Raw genomic sequence first — 18445 nt, 5'->3', positions numbered from 1 at the left:
CGTAATTTGCAGAGCGGCGAAAGTATAAGTTTATCTGTCAAAGAGCCATTAGGAGGAAATGTAGCGATAGCTTGAAAATGCCCAGTAGACACTTTGCTACAGATCGATGTTTTAGCGGCATTGCAGATACAAAAGACAAGTTCTGTTTTGCAACTATAATAATAAAATATATTTCTTCATGTGTTAGAATTAATTAAACCTTATACCTACACTAATAATTAAGTGATCGATGTACTTATGATTATTATTAATAATGGAACACGCTGAAAACCCTGGTGTGAAACACGAGATCCACTTTGCTCAGAATAAGGAGTTAATTAATTGCTTCATTATTTACTAACTAAGGTATTGTACGTCACAAACCAAAGGTGATGTAAGGCACCAATATCGTAAGAAAATATCTTCATAATCTGGTATTTCCCTCAATTCGACAGATACCGGACGTACCTGCATTGTTATTCCAACTTTGTTTACGGACGGACTAAACTTTTCCACTCGTAATTTTTACTGAGCAGAATCTTATGAATACTGAGCGGGATTGGTGTTGTTATTTTAACAAATTGGATCAGAAAAAGTGAAATGAATAATTTTCCAAAAAAAAACGAGAACGAAAACTTCAACCGAAATGAATTAGCGGATACAATAAATGGCATTTCTATCAATTCAGACAACCAGAGAAACCCAAAAATATGTTTTCCGATTGCGCCTTTGTAAAGATTGCTCAAAGGGAAGGAATTCAACAATAACATTTCCAGTCTAATCTAATAAAGAACCGACGCGACATCCCTAATCCGTTTACCACTACCCGATGAAATAACACAAACAGTACATAACACATATAAAATGTACATGTTCATGTATAGATATTATGTATGTACATGGCCGACGTAAATTCAGTGGCATAGTTACATAATAGTTAAAATATATTCAAGTATGGCAATTATCAGATGAGAATGTTCGTATAAACAGGTTAAATCTTACCTTTTAGTTTTTTTTACTCATTAGATATACCTACATACAGTAACTTAGCTTATAGATATACTTACCGATACTTAATGATTCTGGTCATTGTTATTCAAAATAACTATTAAGTACTACAGCAAAGCCACAGCACCTGATTCCAATTTCCCATCAGAAACGGCTTTTGTTTCATCAATAACGCAAGGAATTTCCAGAAGTGCACAAAATTCAATTAAGAAAGTTGCAGCTGCATCGCTTTCCGACTTTATCAAGTTTTATACAAATTAAAATATTAAAACAGTCGGACAAATAGCTACCTCTCCTTTTCATGCTCGTGGAGATCTCGAGTGCACCGGCTATTCAATGTGATAATAGCGTTTAAACCCAGACTAAGGAACTTGAAAATGTGAACGCACTGAGCTGGAAGTAACAAGCTTGAATACCTGCCGGTGATGAGGTAATAGGAATAGCTGAAGTATATTAACTGACCCGTTTTTAAGGGATAGCTAAGCATAAGTTTAATTTATCGTTGATCACGTCTCCGGCTACATTCACGGTTTTATGAAAATGGAGTTTCGATTCAACTAAACATTTGACAATTGACCACCTCGCTAATGATCGATATGCATGCAACATGATAGTAGCACTTTCAATTCGTTTGTTTTCCCTAATACTGATTACTTTAAGCGGAGTACCTTCTATTTAATGGAACCGATACAGGGAGTTCACGCTAGCATATGAAAAAAAAAATTCGGAGCGTTGCTCTGTAAACCGCGACTCTAACTACATAGTAGCATTATACCTACCCTACCAAATACTTAGCTGTCAGGCATCGACGCCACCGCGGGACGCGTAGTTAGAGAAAAAAATCGGGGAACCGAGTAGCATAATAGCCGAAGGAGCTCGTATGTACAATAAATTACCTAAAGATATAAAAGAAGCAAAAACACTAACAATTTTTAAGAAACTACTAAAATTGCACATTTTAAAGGACTTTTCGTTACTTAATAAATAAATAAAATAAGATTTATACCAGCCTATCCTGGATATATACCTAGGTATTTTATATTAATACTACGTCAGATTTCTATTAATACTACATAAGACCATGTTAAGAAAAAAAAAACTATTTACATACTTACATATTATTTCAAGTGTAAATTCATACATACATATAATATTATACCCTATTTATAATATGAATTTATATTTTAAATAGCACAAATTTTATATAACGCACTGTAATATTTTTCATTTGTATTCGCCATAATCGCCATCAATGTAAACACAACCTTGGCAAACATTTCTTTGTTACAATCTGTTTATGTTACTTATTTTAGGACTACCCTTCATTTATATAATGTACGTACTTATCCATAATTACGCATGCTGTTAATATAGATAGATTTAGTACTTAGAAAATATGTTGTTTCTCATATAAGTGAATTTGTTATTCTTTTTGAGAAATAAATGTCTTAAACCGTAAACCGTAACCCCAAAAGTATACAATTAAAAGAAAAACTAATGTTTTTTTTTAATTCCCAGTACATATCGCTGCTGCGTCCGCCGGTGTCGGACAGCCAGGCGCCGGGCGCGGAGGTCATCGACAAGGCGGAGTGGAAGCAGGTTGGTGCCATCAATCATGCATGCCGCGAGCCTCATGTCTCGCTTGTCGCTATTGATTAATTCTCACCCGGTAGCGGCTGACATTTCGGCGGTCGCGCTTTCCGGTTGTGGATTGTGGACACCGAATGGGTTTGTACAATGCGTTTGTGTTTGCCTCGTCACCTGTTTTGTCATCGCTGCGTTCGTTTATAGAAAACGTTTATTTTTTCATTCGTTTTATACGCACCGGTGTTCCTAAAATCCCGCTATATTGGTGCTAGTGTAATGTGATAAAGTACGATGCTTTTTGAAATAGTTATAATAAAACTAAAATAAAGATCTAATATATTTTTAAAATCCTGGATTTACTATACGCTATAAAATTCGTATAACAACGGCAACGTCACAAAGAATCGTTGGCGCAGAAAGATAAATTTCATTTGCATTAAATGGATTAGTGCAGTAACTCTGTTACTGATGTATACTTTGTAGAATGTAGATCGATATCGTCTGCAGACTGAATATTCGCTTCTCCTTGATTGTATATTCAAAGATCCGGGAGTTAGTTAGAGCATGGAAAATTTAATAGCAGAGTTAGAGTGTCGTGTACTAAATGCATTACACAATTACAAATTTAGATAGAGGATGTGTATTAGTAAACTTCCTGTATAAGCGGTAAACATGGATTTTCCAATAGATTTTCGTGGTTTGTGATTTAAATAAATAAAAAACTTCCTATCTTTATTTTGCGTAAATATGAATTCTATTTTTTAGTTCTTTTGTTTCTTATGTTAAAAACCATTACAGTTCCAATGAATGAACGACTCGACTGTTCAAAAGACATAAATGTTAAACGGTTCTCCTATATAGATAACCCTGTCACCCAACGTTACTAGAGTCAGACAAAGTTAAATTTGCAACGGGTAAAATATGATAAAATTACTTTATCTCTAACTAATTTCCTAAAACAATGAAAGATACCCTACGTATCAAGTAAGAAAATTAAGTTTCTGAAATTACAACGATTAGTAAACTTGTTTTGCCCTAACAAAACCTTTTTTGGTTCGTAATTGAATCTGTTGCAAAGATTTAAAAAATTGTTGGCCTGACATTTTTTTTGGTGGCATTTGATTCTGTGGCGAAGTTAGCGTTGTTGCACTGTAGACTGCGACATCGGTGTTGCTAGTGTAGATGTCTTGGAGAGTAATGGAGCCCCGCAGCGAGCGGCTAATAACATCTCAGTCAACCACCCGCTCGCTGCATCAAACTAGTTATTAAAGGATCAGCCGGTAATTGACTAATCTAACCTATTAATTCTGTCATCAGAGGTTAATCTCTTATATAAAATCGCTTAACAGACTGAGCTGCGTAAAATAGGTACCCACTTGGAGCAATTTGTTTTGTTATTTATGAAATAAGTGAAAGGTCACGCCGCAAACAACAACCATTATATTATCGGTGGATCAGTTTTCCTATTATTTTGATCGATTCGGAAAATGCCACTTCTTTTTCTTTTGCTTTTTGTGATTGAACGATCTCACACGTAATTTTGTCGTGAAAGGCATTTACTGAGTATCTCTATCTTCGTTGCCCATCGCCTCTTACGATGGCGGTATAATCTGATTTCTTTTGAAGCAATTTCACCCGTGGAGGTTTCGCGTAATATAATTTTGTAGCCAGGACAGAGGGAATCGACCCGAGGGTTGAGATGACGAATTTAGTCGGTGACTAGTTTATCTAGTTTAGTTCCCAGGAGGGTTTGTCTAGCGATTTGTCGCTCGGGACGCCGCCGCCGCCGCCGCGCTCCTTTTATGTGCCCTCGTTAAGTTGTACTTATTTGAAAAATTTAACCCGTCGCGTCTTTCTGACTAGCGACTCTGCTTCATTATTCAAAAAGTTTCTGATGTTGCATTTACATTTTCTTGTAACATTTTTCCTAATATTTGCATGTAGATTGCAGACATCCAGACGAGTAACATGACATACGTACCTCATAATATCCATATAATTATAATATATTATCCATATGTTTGTATTTAGTATTGTATTTGTATACTATGTTTTCTTCTGGGGCTATGTATACAAAGTAAAAGGACCTACAGCCTTCACAGTACACTACTTGTATCATAAACATAAAAGACGGGTGGACATAAATTGAATTCCAAATATTGAAATGAATCCGCCAGAAAGCGTTAATGTGTTTCCATTTCGTTAGTCAAAAGTGGATGTTATTATTTTTCCATTTACTTTCCTGAACAATGGATTACTTACGCGTTATGTGTTAATATTAATAGTAATTTCCGTTTGGGTGGAATTCAAAAAGTAAGGAAGTCTTTGTAAGGCAGTGTGTACATATGTAGGACGGTGTTAGCAGAATAAATGACAGATGGGGTACAATAAGGTATAATACAATGGTTTACATTATTAATGCGTCAATAAGAAGAAGTTAGACGGATAGATATTATACCTTCGTCTTTTAACACAAGAACAATTTAAACGTAAAATTATCCATATATCTCCGACAAAAAAGACATGAAATACGTCTACATCGGTAGGCCTTAGGGAAAAATCGGGCGTGTAATTCTTAGCACTTTTATCACTGAAATGTAGTGTGACAAAGCGGTTTTCGGATTATATCCTACAAGAAAAAATATTGCCATGTCTGTGTCAACATACTCGTACATTAGTGAAAAGGTATACCTACCTACCAACATCATTATTATAAATATGCGCTACTTAAGATAATGGTTTTTTACTTTCTTGTTTGGACTCTATGCAGTCAGTAAAGTAACCTAAGTCGTGTATTTTTTTTTCTAGAATAAAAGGCTAGATTTGGCCTGTCCGGTATGTAACCTACCAGATAGTTAATACTTACAAATCAATCAAAACGGTTATTTAAAGACGATGCAAGGTAAATAAATGGCTAGCTACTAAAGAAGTGTATCAGGAAACCGTATTTCTGAGTCACTTTACAGATTGACGGCATAAAAAAGTCGTAAAACCGACGAATTGGCCGCGCCACGTGTGAGGACGCTATTTTGGCCTCTATACGTATATCTACTGGGTTCCACATAAGAAATCTGAAGAGAACCCTTATTGTAACACAATTAAAAGTCATAACAGCGTGACATGGAGCTTGTTAGATAGATAGATAAAATCTTTATTTACTTTTATGTGAAATGCGGTATTTTATTTTCATTTCTATGGATGCCTGAAGACCCTACATATGCTATACGATACAAAATAAACCAAAATAATACATACTACCAGATTCGGGAAAGGAGGCTACAATTTTAATTTCATATGACATGAATGAAGTTAGTAGCTATATTTTTTTCTGTACTTTTGGAAACTGGGATCCATATAAAATATCCATTTATAAATCGTATTGGTTATAATATTACAATAAGTATCCTATATCGTTCACATTAAGTAAAAGAATAATACAAATTGTGTGGTTTTATTCGTTAGGGACTCTGTGAAACCCTGAAACCCCGCTTTCTTCACTGTCCCACATACTAACAATTGACGCAATGCGAAACTGAAACAAAACCTCAAAATGAATCGAAATGGGATATTTCACAACACCCGCGTAATCTATTTTTGATGACGAGATCGATGTTCAAGCATTAAAAACAAGCATGAATAATGGAAGCTGTGGAAGCATATTTGGTGGACGTCAGTAAAATATAGAATAGATTTCAATTAAAATCATTATAATTTATTCACGAACGCTTCAGCGATTAAATGTCATGCTTCATTCGATATTTGAGTCACGTGAATATTACGGAAATACGTCGAAGAGACATAAAATATAATACAAGACTTTTTGTATCGAATATAGTCGAAACCTCGATCATTGTTATTCAGAATGGGAGTTTTATAGCCTCTGAAACTTCAGGAGTTTCATCAAATACACGTGTCGATCTGAGTGTCTATTTTCATTGCTATTATTTTTATGAAAGGAATTTTTGTTCAATGCTCTTGTGGCTTGGATGTCGATGATTCGATGTGACATCCTTACTTATAGCTGTAGTGCTTAGGTACACTAAAAGTGAAGGTAAATAGGTACTTAACTTATCCATCCAACATAGCTAAATTATACCTATCATAGCATAACCTAAGCCAGAATTAGTTTAATTTATTAAAAAAGGTAGAATTAACTATGTCTTTATTCCAATTTCTAGCTACGACAAAGTCTTCGCATTTCCATTCTCTCTCGTTAATGAGTTAATTTTATTTGCGTACTAAACACGAGACAGGTACCTACCTACACAATCACACTTAACAACTTTTGAGCGAGAATTAAGTAAGTTCTTACATCAAGGATCTCATTTCAAAACGCACCTACTAAAGCTACCGTATTATTTTATAAGCTACTTTTTTTGTTTCACTTCGGAAAACATTTTGTATGGTTACGAATATATTTGTATGATACAGTTGAAAAGATAGATGAGTTAAAGATTATTCAATCGATAAAGATTCACACAATGACTCACATTCCCATTGTGCAGTATCTCGTACCAATTCACAACACAAGCCCTATTAATTTTACTAAACTTATGCATTAAGATCGCGGATTCGTGTTCCAAGAAACCGTGCTTCCAATTTTTTTACATAGACCTAGAAAGATACGTCACCAACAATATAACACACCTTCCTCTTCTAAGGGTGACTTGCACCAATTAATACTACCTATATTTGCTAAGCTTTAAATTAATATGGAATTCGTTTCTTAAATCGAGATAAATCACTTACCCGTGAATTTGTAGAGCTAAGCTATACATTTGAGGGTTAAACTATTTTTAACATTTTGTGCAAGTCCTAACTGTGCAATCCCCTCAGGTGTTCGACATCCTGTGGTCGGACCCGCAGTGCGGCGGCGGCTGCGTGGCGAACGCGCTCCGCGGCGCCGGCACCTACTTCGGGCCCGACGTCTCCAGCGCCTTCCTGCAGCGGAACAAGCTCAGCCTGCTGGTCCGCAGCCACGAGTGCAAGCCGGGCGGGTACGAGATACTGCACAATGGGAATGTGAGGTTTTGTTGTATTGAGTTGGTGTTAAACAGAATTAATACTGCTGCAAAAAATCGCAGCTGCTGTTAAATTTTAAGGGATCGCGATCGCTCCCAATATCAATTATTTGAGGTTTTCTATCGATCGCCTAATTTATTCAGTCACACACCCTATATACTCTGGATAGTGAAGGGTAAAGAATCTCAACATTCTCAACCGAAGGTTACCTATAAGATCATTACAGCCTAAAATTGTGAATTTATCATCTAAAAAACAAATGAATAATACCTACGTGCTTCTCTGATGTTCTTACGAGCATTAGTAAAATGTACCTAATTTAAATTTAAACAAAGAATCTCGTCGAGAGAACGTTGTGTAATTTAGCTGAATGTCATTTGGGTACGCCTGATAAAATCGCGATTACATTATCTGTAATAAGCGTAAGAGATATTACTAAAGCATTTTGTGATCTCGTCGTAATGCCTAAGTAAATTCTCAAAGCGAATTATGTTCTTTTGAAAATGTTTTCATATCAACGACGACGTAATAAGCAGCCTCTTTACGATACGGGTCTAAAAAAGTGGAGAAAAATCATATTCGATGATTGAGTAATAAATTTACGTAGCACAGATGTTGCAGAGTTTGAAGATTTTTTTATTTAACAAGGTCCACTTTTACCAATCTTCTGCGCTTATATTTGCCAAACAATTTAGTTAAAAAAAGAATTCTCATTAAAATACCTTTTTCGTGCCATTGTCGAAAAAAGAATCCACGTTTGAAAATAACTGGAAAATTGCGGTTTTGTCTGGATTCCGAAATTATATTAATCTCGACGACCGTAATTCATCGAAGATTTACGAGTCTTACATTTTCTTTTTCTTTTTTTCTGTCAGGTGATAACGATATTTTCGGCCAGCAACTACTACGAGTTGGGCTCCAACAAAGGTGCATACCTGAAGCTGTGCGGGAACTCCTTGGAGCGTCAGTTCGTGCAGTACACAGCGGCGGTGTCGCGCACGAGGCGGCTCACCTTCCGCCAGCGAGTGGGGCTGGTTGAGTCTTCAGCCATGAGAGAGCTGCACAGCCAGATACAGATGGCGCGGCGGCCGTTGGAGGCTACGTTTAGGAACCTGGACTCGGAGCAGAGTGGTGAGTTTGAATTGCACACGAGTTTACACGAGTAGTGACAACTGAGAGAGAGGGTTTTGACATATTTGAAACTGGATAATGTATTTATGGTGTCTATTTGTCATAAGTACACAACGAGGTATTAATAAACTTAATTAAATTGCACTATTTCTTTAACTTGAATGGGTCTTATTACCTGTAATATTTCATCGAAATCTGTTATTAAATAATTCGTAATGTGAAATCGTGGTTCATTATATTACGACATCTAGACGACATTCACTTTTCAATTAGTAGTTAGGTATGTAGAACCATAGTGGTTGGTAAATAGTCCTCCACTTATGAACTGCACCTACATCATAACGTGTTTACACAAATGCGTTCATACATCATAAACGCATTTGTAAAATGACATACCGGTTCAAAGTTCACATTTACCCCATTTACCGCTTTTAAAAGGTTTCCCTGAAATTCCACTTCTGGGAATTTCAAAGTGTTTGCGCCCCTAAGTGTAGGTCACGACAGGTGACTGGCGCGCGGTTACTGCCATTTTCAAACAATTCATAATAATGTCACCCGGCGAATGTATTTCATGCGAAAAAGTTACCTACTCTGAATTTAAATCGTATCTTGTGATTTATTGCGTCGTTTACAGGATCAACAAAAACGTCGGCCTTAATTACTAACATATTTTTGTCGCGTATCATATTATGTGAATCAAATTTAGGATTTTGGGCATTGTATCAAATCCGCAAAGTTTAATTCAAACCATTAAAAATTTGTTACCCTCCAAAATGGTACGTTTCCTTAATTTAGATAAATAAATTGGACTAAGCCCTAAGTCATTAATTGCTCAAATACCTTTATCGCTTTCAGCTGTAATGGAATGGTCAATTGTTTGACCTTCAATCCCTTCTGAACTCGAATGAGGGAATCGTCAATTAGGAATCGATTCACAGATCGCAGACGTACTAGTGTAATCGAGTTAAAGTCCCGAGTCCCAAGTAATAAAAGTAATATACCGCCAGAACGAGAACCATTGTTCAAAACAGGAGGGGTTACTCTAGATTTGCAAGAAAACTACAAACGAGATCTGTCATGCAATCGGTACGTTTAATGTATCGAGAAGTTCTTATGTTAGAGAAGCCCTCAGAGTCAAATTTCATTCCATTTATTTTAGCTTATGCGTATGAATACGAGCGTAATATTACCAACTCTCTTGGCATATAAATTGGCGAAAAGTTGTTTAAAAGTTGCGTCAAAACAGGATAGCTTTTATGTTGATAATGATAATAAGAGAAGGATGGAAGTGGGATATGGAACATTTGAGTTTTAATGGCCGTACGTTTATTCCGTTTACAGTTCCATTTCATATTCTAATATTTGTAAGGGTCGTAATTTACTCAGTAATAACTTCATGAGTAGCTAAAGTTCCCACGATGCTTTTACTGACTTAGTTACTGAAAATATGGAAAGAGCAGTTAATATAGCTGTCATCCCAATAGCCTACCCTTAGATAGGGAAATTTGCAAAGTTTATTATTAGACCCGTAATAGAAGTAGGCAAGGGTAGCTACTATGAGGGTACACTACGATTTACCGATCCTTAAATTTAAGATGTCAGATTATGTGAACATTAATCAATTAAATCAATATTGCCATGAACTCAGTACTGAAATACAAACATTCCGCCGATCCTCTGTTATATCGGGGCTGTGTTCTGAAACAGGGTCGGAATGTGGATGCCGAAATGTACCTCCGCATACCACGATAGATCTCAGACAGACATCGGACCACATTGAGTAGACGATGAAGATGAATGAAAATATCTCGTTAAGGATTGTATACTTAGTTAGCATATTTTATACCCCCACATTCATAGAACTATCTGCCAGTTTATAAGGCTTGCGTGGCATAAAGTTTTTGACTGACATAATAAATAGAGTCGGGGCTTCTCTTGTAGCGTACAATACGTTCATAAGACGTCCGACAAACCCTGGACAGTCAGCGACTGATAACCTAATCTGAATAGTTAATCCTGCCATTACGTCAGTGACCAACCCTAGTCCAGCTTTGTGTTTGAACCGACACGCTAAGATTTTAATTAAGCTATTTCAGTCCATCTCCCTAACCCTCTCCATAAATCCTCAGGTTACGTGTCAATCAGCGACTGGTGCCACGTGATGGAGCAGGTGACTCACCTGGGGCTCCCCTGGCGGATGCTCAAGGACAAGCTGGTCCGGACCGACCCGGACACACGCCGGGTGCGCTACATGGACACGTTCGACTTTAATGTTTCTGTAAGTGGGATTGTGGTTGCTTTTTGTTTATTTGTTTGTTCAACTGCTGGTGTTCCATATTTAAATAAATAAATACATATTTGATACTGTGGTTCGTAAACTTACGCATATAATTTCGATCGTTTCAGCATACGCGCTTACACGCGCGATACATAAAGCGCTTAAAAATATGCACGTAGACGGGCATATTTTTGGCGTGTTCGCCCGAACCGGTGGTGTAATGGCAGAATATAATAATTCGAGCATAAATGTACTACCAACACACACATACGTGCGTATAAATATATACGCTAGCCCAAAATTGTTCTCAAGGAGATTAGGAATGCTAATTAGATTACAACTGTTACGAGTACTTACAGAATTAAATGGAGTACCTATTTATCACATTTACAGAGATATCTACATTACTGATACAGTATAATGAGTTAGTAGGCTAGAGTTTTTAATTAGACCTCTAACTTCAAATTATCCTGTCGCAAAACACAAAAAATGTGCGTGTTCCAAATAAAAATATTAGTTTGTTACAATGGGGAGTAACGCGTGTGAATTTGCCGCTAGGGGCGCTGGTGTCGACTGAGGTTAAGTGACATTTTACTTTTCATATAATTTGTTTGGCGGGCTTCGTGATAAATTATATTTTCGTTCATTTCCCTGTTGAAAAGTGATCTCTTTTCGCGAAATTATCGCAAATATGGATTATTTATCGATGAATGTGCACGCTTTGAAAGCTGAATTAAGGAAAAGAGGCGCATAAATAAGCGGTCTCAAAGAGCAGCTAATTCAGAGGTTAGTTTGTTTACTGTTTACAAACTTATTTTTTACGAAATGTATGCTTGTTTGCTTAGGTAACAGCTATGTTTTTGCTTTTTACAGACACCAAGACTATGACCGTAACAGTAACTTGGTTGTTAACGTAGAGAACATACAACAAAATGATTCAGTGTATACTGTTGAGTGGCCTTAAGAAACTTTGTATAGCAGTGTAAACACTAAAAATGAAACTCCAGATCTAGATATTGTCACCAATGAGTAACTACTTTGGAATTTATGTACAGTGTACGTACATACCATCGCTCTTACGGTGAATGAAAACATCGTGATAAAACCTGCATATCTAGATTTTCGAACCCACCAACCTGCAGAGGACCAGTGTGGTAGGAAATGGTCCAAGCTTAGGAGTGGAGTTTAGACCTTAAGGCGGACATGGACAAAGGCTCCATTCGAGTGAGCCAGGTGCAGGTACTGACACCCCCACAAATAATAGAATACTTAGTACTTATACTATACTACCATTATTAAGTTTCAACTAACAACTCAACCAGCATTCATTGTGTGGATTACAAATGTGTTATATTTTTTGTATAGCAGTGTGTTTAAACGGAGAGGATAAATAAAAGTTAAATCAGTGTGTAATTCTTTTATTTTTAGTGTATTTATTAAATGCCTAATCCTTATTTACATTATGTTCTTTCTGAAATTGGTTATAATGATTTTCACAAACACGAGATTATCGGATAATAATTATTTCACAAGCCACTGTTTTAGAACAGTTTTATCACTTGGTAACATATGTCCTCCTTTTCTTTCCCAATATAACGGATCTGAACAACATTGCGGCATAGTAACTCGATATGATGATAGTTATTATATAATTAATAAGCTTATAAGATTCAAGACTTAAAAACTTTATTTGGCGCCAATTTGATAAAGTCGCCTTTGATAAATTTGACAGCTATGGTACCTCTTTACCTCAGTCGACAGTGGCGCCAACTGGTGAGCAAAAAAACGGTAGTCCCCATTACCTAACAGTTTAATAAATTTTATCTTGAAATATTTCATTCTTAAGAAATAATAATGCTGTTGTGTAATTTCATAACTTAATTTCTGAGATGTTATGAATTTCTACCCACGTTAATGGCTGTAATTACCAGTTCATTATAAATATTTATTACTTAAACACACGAAAATTTTTATACAACATTATTATCTTAAACGTATAAGACATAAAAAGAGTAGTACTTAGGTTTATATATTTTTAATCTCTTTCACTGGTAAGTATAAAAGTTAAAATATTTAGTTGTCTAAAGTTCAAAACATGGCGCTCATATTATATCGGCCACTACTTATCAATACTGTTTATTTTATTTATACATTATATTATACCTGCAAAGGTATTATTTTTCAAACCTACAATGCAACCAATCTACACAGCCATTCATGCGAAGGTATTACAATCAGCATAATAAAAGGCGCAACGAAAAATATTTACGGCGCCTGAACACGTCATTAACTTTCCTGGAAAGGAACGAAATCCTGAAAATTATTATCTACACAACACCAAGTTGCGTGACCAAATCTAAGGGGCTAATCTAGCATAAAAAATACAACGACGTAGAATCGTGGTTGGCGCAACTAACTCTGAAACATTTTTTTTCGTAAGCTCAAGTGACCCTCCCGTTTATCGTTCATTTAGTGTTGTCTTATAAGGATACTAGTCAGGTAGATTAGTTTTTGTGACTCGCTTCACTACCCAGGATGTACATATTATAATGGATATTATAATTCATACAAGTACAACACTCTGGGAGGCTCCTCTCATGCACCCCCAAATTTCAAGGATACTTTCCATAAAGTACCTACTTACTTTAATATGACTCAAATAACATAAAAGTGAGTTCCAAGTGCAAGCTACAATGTGAGGGTTGTACTAATGTAGCTGTTGAAAATCCTTTGTTCCAGAAAAACGGCAGGAAAGCCGACACGCAAACCGTCGTCGAAACTCTGTACAAAAACAAAAGCAGTTTGGAAGCGATATTCAAGATATTGGACAAAGACAATTCGGGTCAGTATGCCTATACTTATTAATACGTACTGCAGTGGACTATGTCATTTTATATTAGGGCTGTACTCATGCTGTGTCTATGTATGTATCTTGTGTTTTGATCCTATACACTATCTGAACTAAAACTAGTGTAAGTACTTAAAAACTGTCGTAGAATTGAATACTAGTGCCATTATGTCAGAACGTGAAAGCTATAAAGTATTATCCATAGCCTCGTAGAGCATAACTACATTGAGATTTAAAATAAGTATCACATTCTAAAATTGTTGTAACTAGGTACATCATTAAAATTAAAAGAAGTAAGATTAGAGATTCGAAATAAAAAAGGACTAGAAACCTAATTTTTACTTATACAATTTAGCGATATTGTTGAAAATGGAAAGCCAAGCTCCCTCTTTTCGCTTTTGCAGCTCCGAGTATAGTTAGTAAAATATGTATTTAAAAGTCTAGTACTAAACTTATTTCAGGCCATTGCCGCTATAAACTCGAGTTTGCATTGTTCTATGAGCTATTTAATTTAACGTTGTTCCTAGCTTTTTATGGCCTTAAAAGGCTTACCCTTATTGTATGTCCAGGTATAAAATGTCGTAACGACCAATACTAGAAGGGTTAATTCAGTTCTAAGGAAAATTCAGTTAAAAATATCTATATGTACTAATGTTTGTGCCAATACTCGTGGTCTATCTTTTAAAATCTAAGATTTATATTACCATGATAGATATTTTGTGTTCCATTATCTTTTACGTATGCCCTACTTTACGTGCTTTTCTTTGTTCTTAAGAAATATTTTATGCAAAACCTGCGTCCATTATGACCTTTACGGCCAGCCTTATCGACGACTCCTTGTTAATTAATAAAACGAGGTGTTTTTGTAGGGGATCGGTTCCTCAGGGGATTAAGTGGACTATCCATTTTCTTTAGTGTAATGGAGTATGCTTTATCTTTTTATGATATTACAGCGGCAATAAACATGATCCATTAGCTTTATTCGAGGTCTTGTTTACTACAATACTACCTCTATTGTACAGAAACGTAACTGAAGCACGATAGAAAGTTCTGACTGTTAAACTTTATTGCAGCTATACACTTATTCATAAATAAAATGATAGAATAGATATAATATATACTTTATTGACCATCGTATAAGAAAGCAGAAAAAATATGCTTTTACTTCCAAAAGCTCTCAAAAGAATAAATTGCAGTTCCCGTCTTATTGAACTTTCGATCGTAAAGATAGTGCAAGAAAAGACTAATTACGTTTACCGTCGGAAGTTAATCAGAGATTTTCAGTGAACGGAGGCAGAATAATTTCTTAGTGGAGCTACTTTTAATTGATCTGACATTCTTTAGTACATTACTGTCCAAAAGGTAGTCAGGGTAGTAAGTGTTTAAATCCAGCAAACGTTATTTTTGTTAATAAAAAGGACGCTTCCGCAGGCTTCATCACACTGGAGGAGTTTTCAGAAGCGTGCCAGATCCTGGGCAAGTACATGCCGAACCAGATGACTCAGGAACAACTCGTGGACATCTGCCGGCTCATGGACATCAACAAGGACGGGTTCGTTGACCTCAACGAGTTCCTAGAGAGCTTCCGATTGGCCGAGAAGAGTCTCACCGATGACGACGGAGACCTGATAGAGCTGGAGGCCACCTGACACGAGCCCAGCCGCCGGCCCAGCCGGACGGCGGCTGACAAGGATGAGATCGGAGTGACAGTTGAAATACTCAAGCTGGATGACGACAAAAAGACAGCGAATAATGTAATGGGAGAAACGGTGAGGCCGAGGAAAGAGGAGGACGATATTGAGCTCATCGACTGTGAGAGGAGTCCGCCGCGCCGGGCTGGCCTGCTGGAGAGTGATATGTAATGTATTTTCTAACATTTTCTAGGCGCAACGGAGTAGACGTAATAGCAGGCTGCAGTATAACGTAAAAATAATTTCTTGGTAGAATCTTTAGGTTGGTACCTACTTACATTTGAAATATTTTGTCTATAGATACTTTGTATTCGCGACATCGCGAAGTATTCAGATTTTTACAATTCGAATAAAATACAACTAACTGTCAAATATGATACAAGTCAAAATATCTAATTTAGATTTTTTGTGAATATAGTATTGAAACGAACGTGCTAGCTGATCTAAAGCTATGTGATCGAGATACTGAAGGAGATGCTATAATATTGAAATAAGATATTGATTAAATAGATGGCTATTATGGGTACTGCGTTGGGCTGAAAGAAACTTATTTGGGTCAAATTACGTCTATTTCCATGTCTATGTGTAGTTAAATAAATATATAATTACTTAAAGTGTGTTAGTTAATATATAATAAAATGAGTCAGCTAGAAGTAAAGAGGTTTGGTTTTACCTTTACTTGTATCTTATTGTATTTATTTGTAGCTATCTATAATATATATAAAACTTTTGTTTTCTGTAATTTTAATTAAATATTGAACGAAACTTCTTTACTTCTAAAATTACTTATATTTCTATTCTCTCGTAAATTTTGATATTTTCTTCTTTTTAGGCTATAAAGCCTGAATTGTCTAATCTATTATTAAAAATATATTCTATATGACCTAATGGTGTGATTTCGTGAGTAATTGAAGCTAAGTTTATTCAATAATAACAACCTGTGCTTAAATTTCAACCCAGCACATTGAAATAAACCAAACTGAAAAAATAAATATAGGTATTCGAAATTATGTAAATTCGTAACTATTACTGCATTAATTTTTGACTTATGTGATTGTTAGCTTTTAATTTTTTGGTTGTAGCTTTACAAAAATAATGTCTTCTTGGGATTATTAAGACGAGTTGGGTCGAAATTTTGGCATGCAAGTTTAAAATAATAAGTGCGGTTGAACAATAAAGTCTACAGAAAAGTCGAAATTCTGAAGATTTTTGTACAGATTGATAAATATTTCAATATAAATACGAGATAAACACCTAGAGCAATCTATACCAATTTTTTCAGAATGTTATGAATTCAATCTTGTTTATTATTTTTCGCAGAGTAAATTAAATTGTATAAAGTGCGTTACAAAATTTCAAATTCTAAGCCAAGCTTATGAATATTTTGATATCTTATCAAATTACTAATTCTAGTCAATATTTTATATTGGTGCCAAGTTTACAATCCTGTATGGGACTTTACTGCCTTGTGTCCAAATTGAAACATATACTAAAGTACTGTAGACATAATTCACCTATTTAATTGATTTGGCTCTAAATAAATCTAGGAAATTATGTACATTGGGATTACTTATTCTTAAAAAAAAGAATGGGAACAATGGCAGATTAATAAAATTATAAGGTACAATATTATAATGTAAACAGAGTTCTACAAACGTATTGCGTACGGTCTAGTGAATGTATTGTGCATTTTTGTATCTTCGTGCATTTTATGTGAGTAGTGCGTTTTTTTTCGCAAACTATCGCGCTACAAAAAAATGCAGTGCGCGCGGGCCCTTGATATCCCTACATCTTGAGGATTAACCATTTAAAAATAAGATTCTACCCGAAGTTTCTATATTGTTCACTAGACCTGCCTGCTTAGTAATAATTAAAATCTAATTATAATTTTATTTACATACTTAAATGCATTTTTGGAATTCTTAAAACATGATTGTTAGTCTTCTGTAGAATCTCATAACTGTTAGTCAATAATGTAATTATTCAATATACCCAATACTGTCTAATTCCCTAAATATACTTAAATTCATATTTCTAATGCATATAATAAAATTATCTTCTCGGTATAGCATAATCATTCCAATGCAGTATAGATAAAAATATCCGACGATATCTAATAGAGGTAATCAAAAATAATTTACCCACCTACATTAATTACCAATTTAGAAATTATAAAATATTGTATCAATGAAATTTGGATCACATAATATAGCTAAGTAACCGCTTTTGAAATTTTATCATGTAATTTAATGAAATTCCTAACAAAAATAATTCATTTTGAACTATTTTCCATTAAATTGTGATATTTGAGTAAGGTGTTTTATTTATGACTTCCGCTTTTGCTAAGACACACCTTTTTTATTATGCTCCCTACTTTTTTCCATTCCTTTACATCTACCTATATTGTAACGGATTGTTATGTGATAAAATGATTTCTACAATAATTTGTAGCAGAAAAATGATGTCTATAATAACAGCAACTTTCTTCGTTACATGAAAAGAACTTCCGCCTTTTATCTAACCTTCACACGGATCGTAGAAAATGCAACCTAAAACCATCGTTATCTTCAAAGTGCCTTTCCTATTGAATGGCGAATGAAAGGGAATTCAGACAATCCGACATGGCTGTCTATTTTCATGTTATTCGCATCTGTGGAACAAGGCGGGACTCGGGACATCAAAGTAACCTGTCAATCATTTCAGTAGTTGCCAATTTGCACATTTCTTTCGGGTGATTTTAGTCTTTACTAGCGATGGCGATGATGGGTCCCACATGTAGTGGATGCCGCTGTAGAGACCCAAGTTTTGAAGCTCGCAAGATAACTCAAGCAGAGTAAATTGAATGAACTGAAGAAAAACAAATCTATTTACGTCCCACCAAGCCTTCATTAGACCTAATAA

General features: G+C 35.4%; 1 protein-coding gene across 1 annotated transcript in view; it reads left to right on the top strand.

Moving 5' to 3' along the window:
• Positions 1-17854, top strand: part of LOC105386976 (serine/threonine-protein phosphatase rdgC) — a 66897-nt gene extending 49043 nt beyond the window's left edge. The window contains exons 10-15 of the mRNA XM_038111773.2: positions 2506-2586; positions 7411-7596; positions 8472-8727; positions 10857-11005; positions 13745-13847; positions 15285-17854. Of these exons, the coding sequence (XP_037967701.2) occupies positions 2506-2586; positions 7411-7596; positions 8472-8727; positions 10857-11005; positions 13745-13847; positions 15285-15502 (993 nt within the window). The 3' untranslated portion in view covers positions 15503-17854. The remainder of the gene's footprint in view (positions 1-2505; positions 2587-7410; positions 7597-8471; positions 8728-10856; positions 11006-13744; positions 13848-15284) is intronic.
• The last annotated feature ends 591 nt before the right edge of the window (positions 17855-18445 follow it).

The sequence above is a fragment of the Plutella xylostella genome, chromosome 13, assembly GCF_932276165.1.
Source record: "Plutella xylostella chromosome 13, ilPluXylo3.1, whole genome shotgun sequence".
In the NCBI taxonomy this organism is placed as follows: Eukaryota; Metazoa; Arthropoda; class Insecta; order Lepidoptera; family Plutellidae; genus Plutella; species Plutella xylostella.
This window is presented reverse-complemented; position numbering and strand designations above follow the sequence as displayed.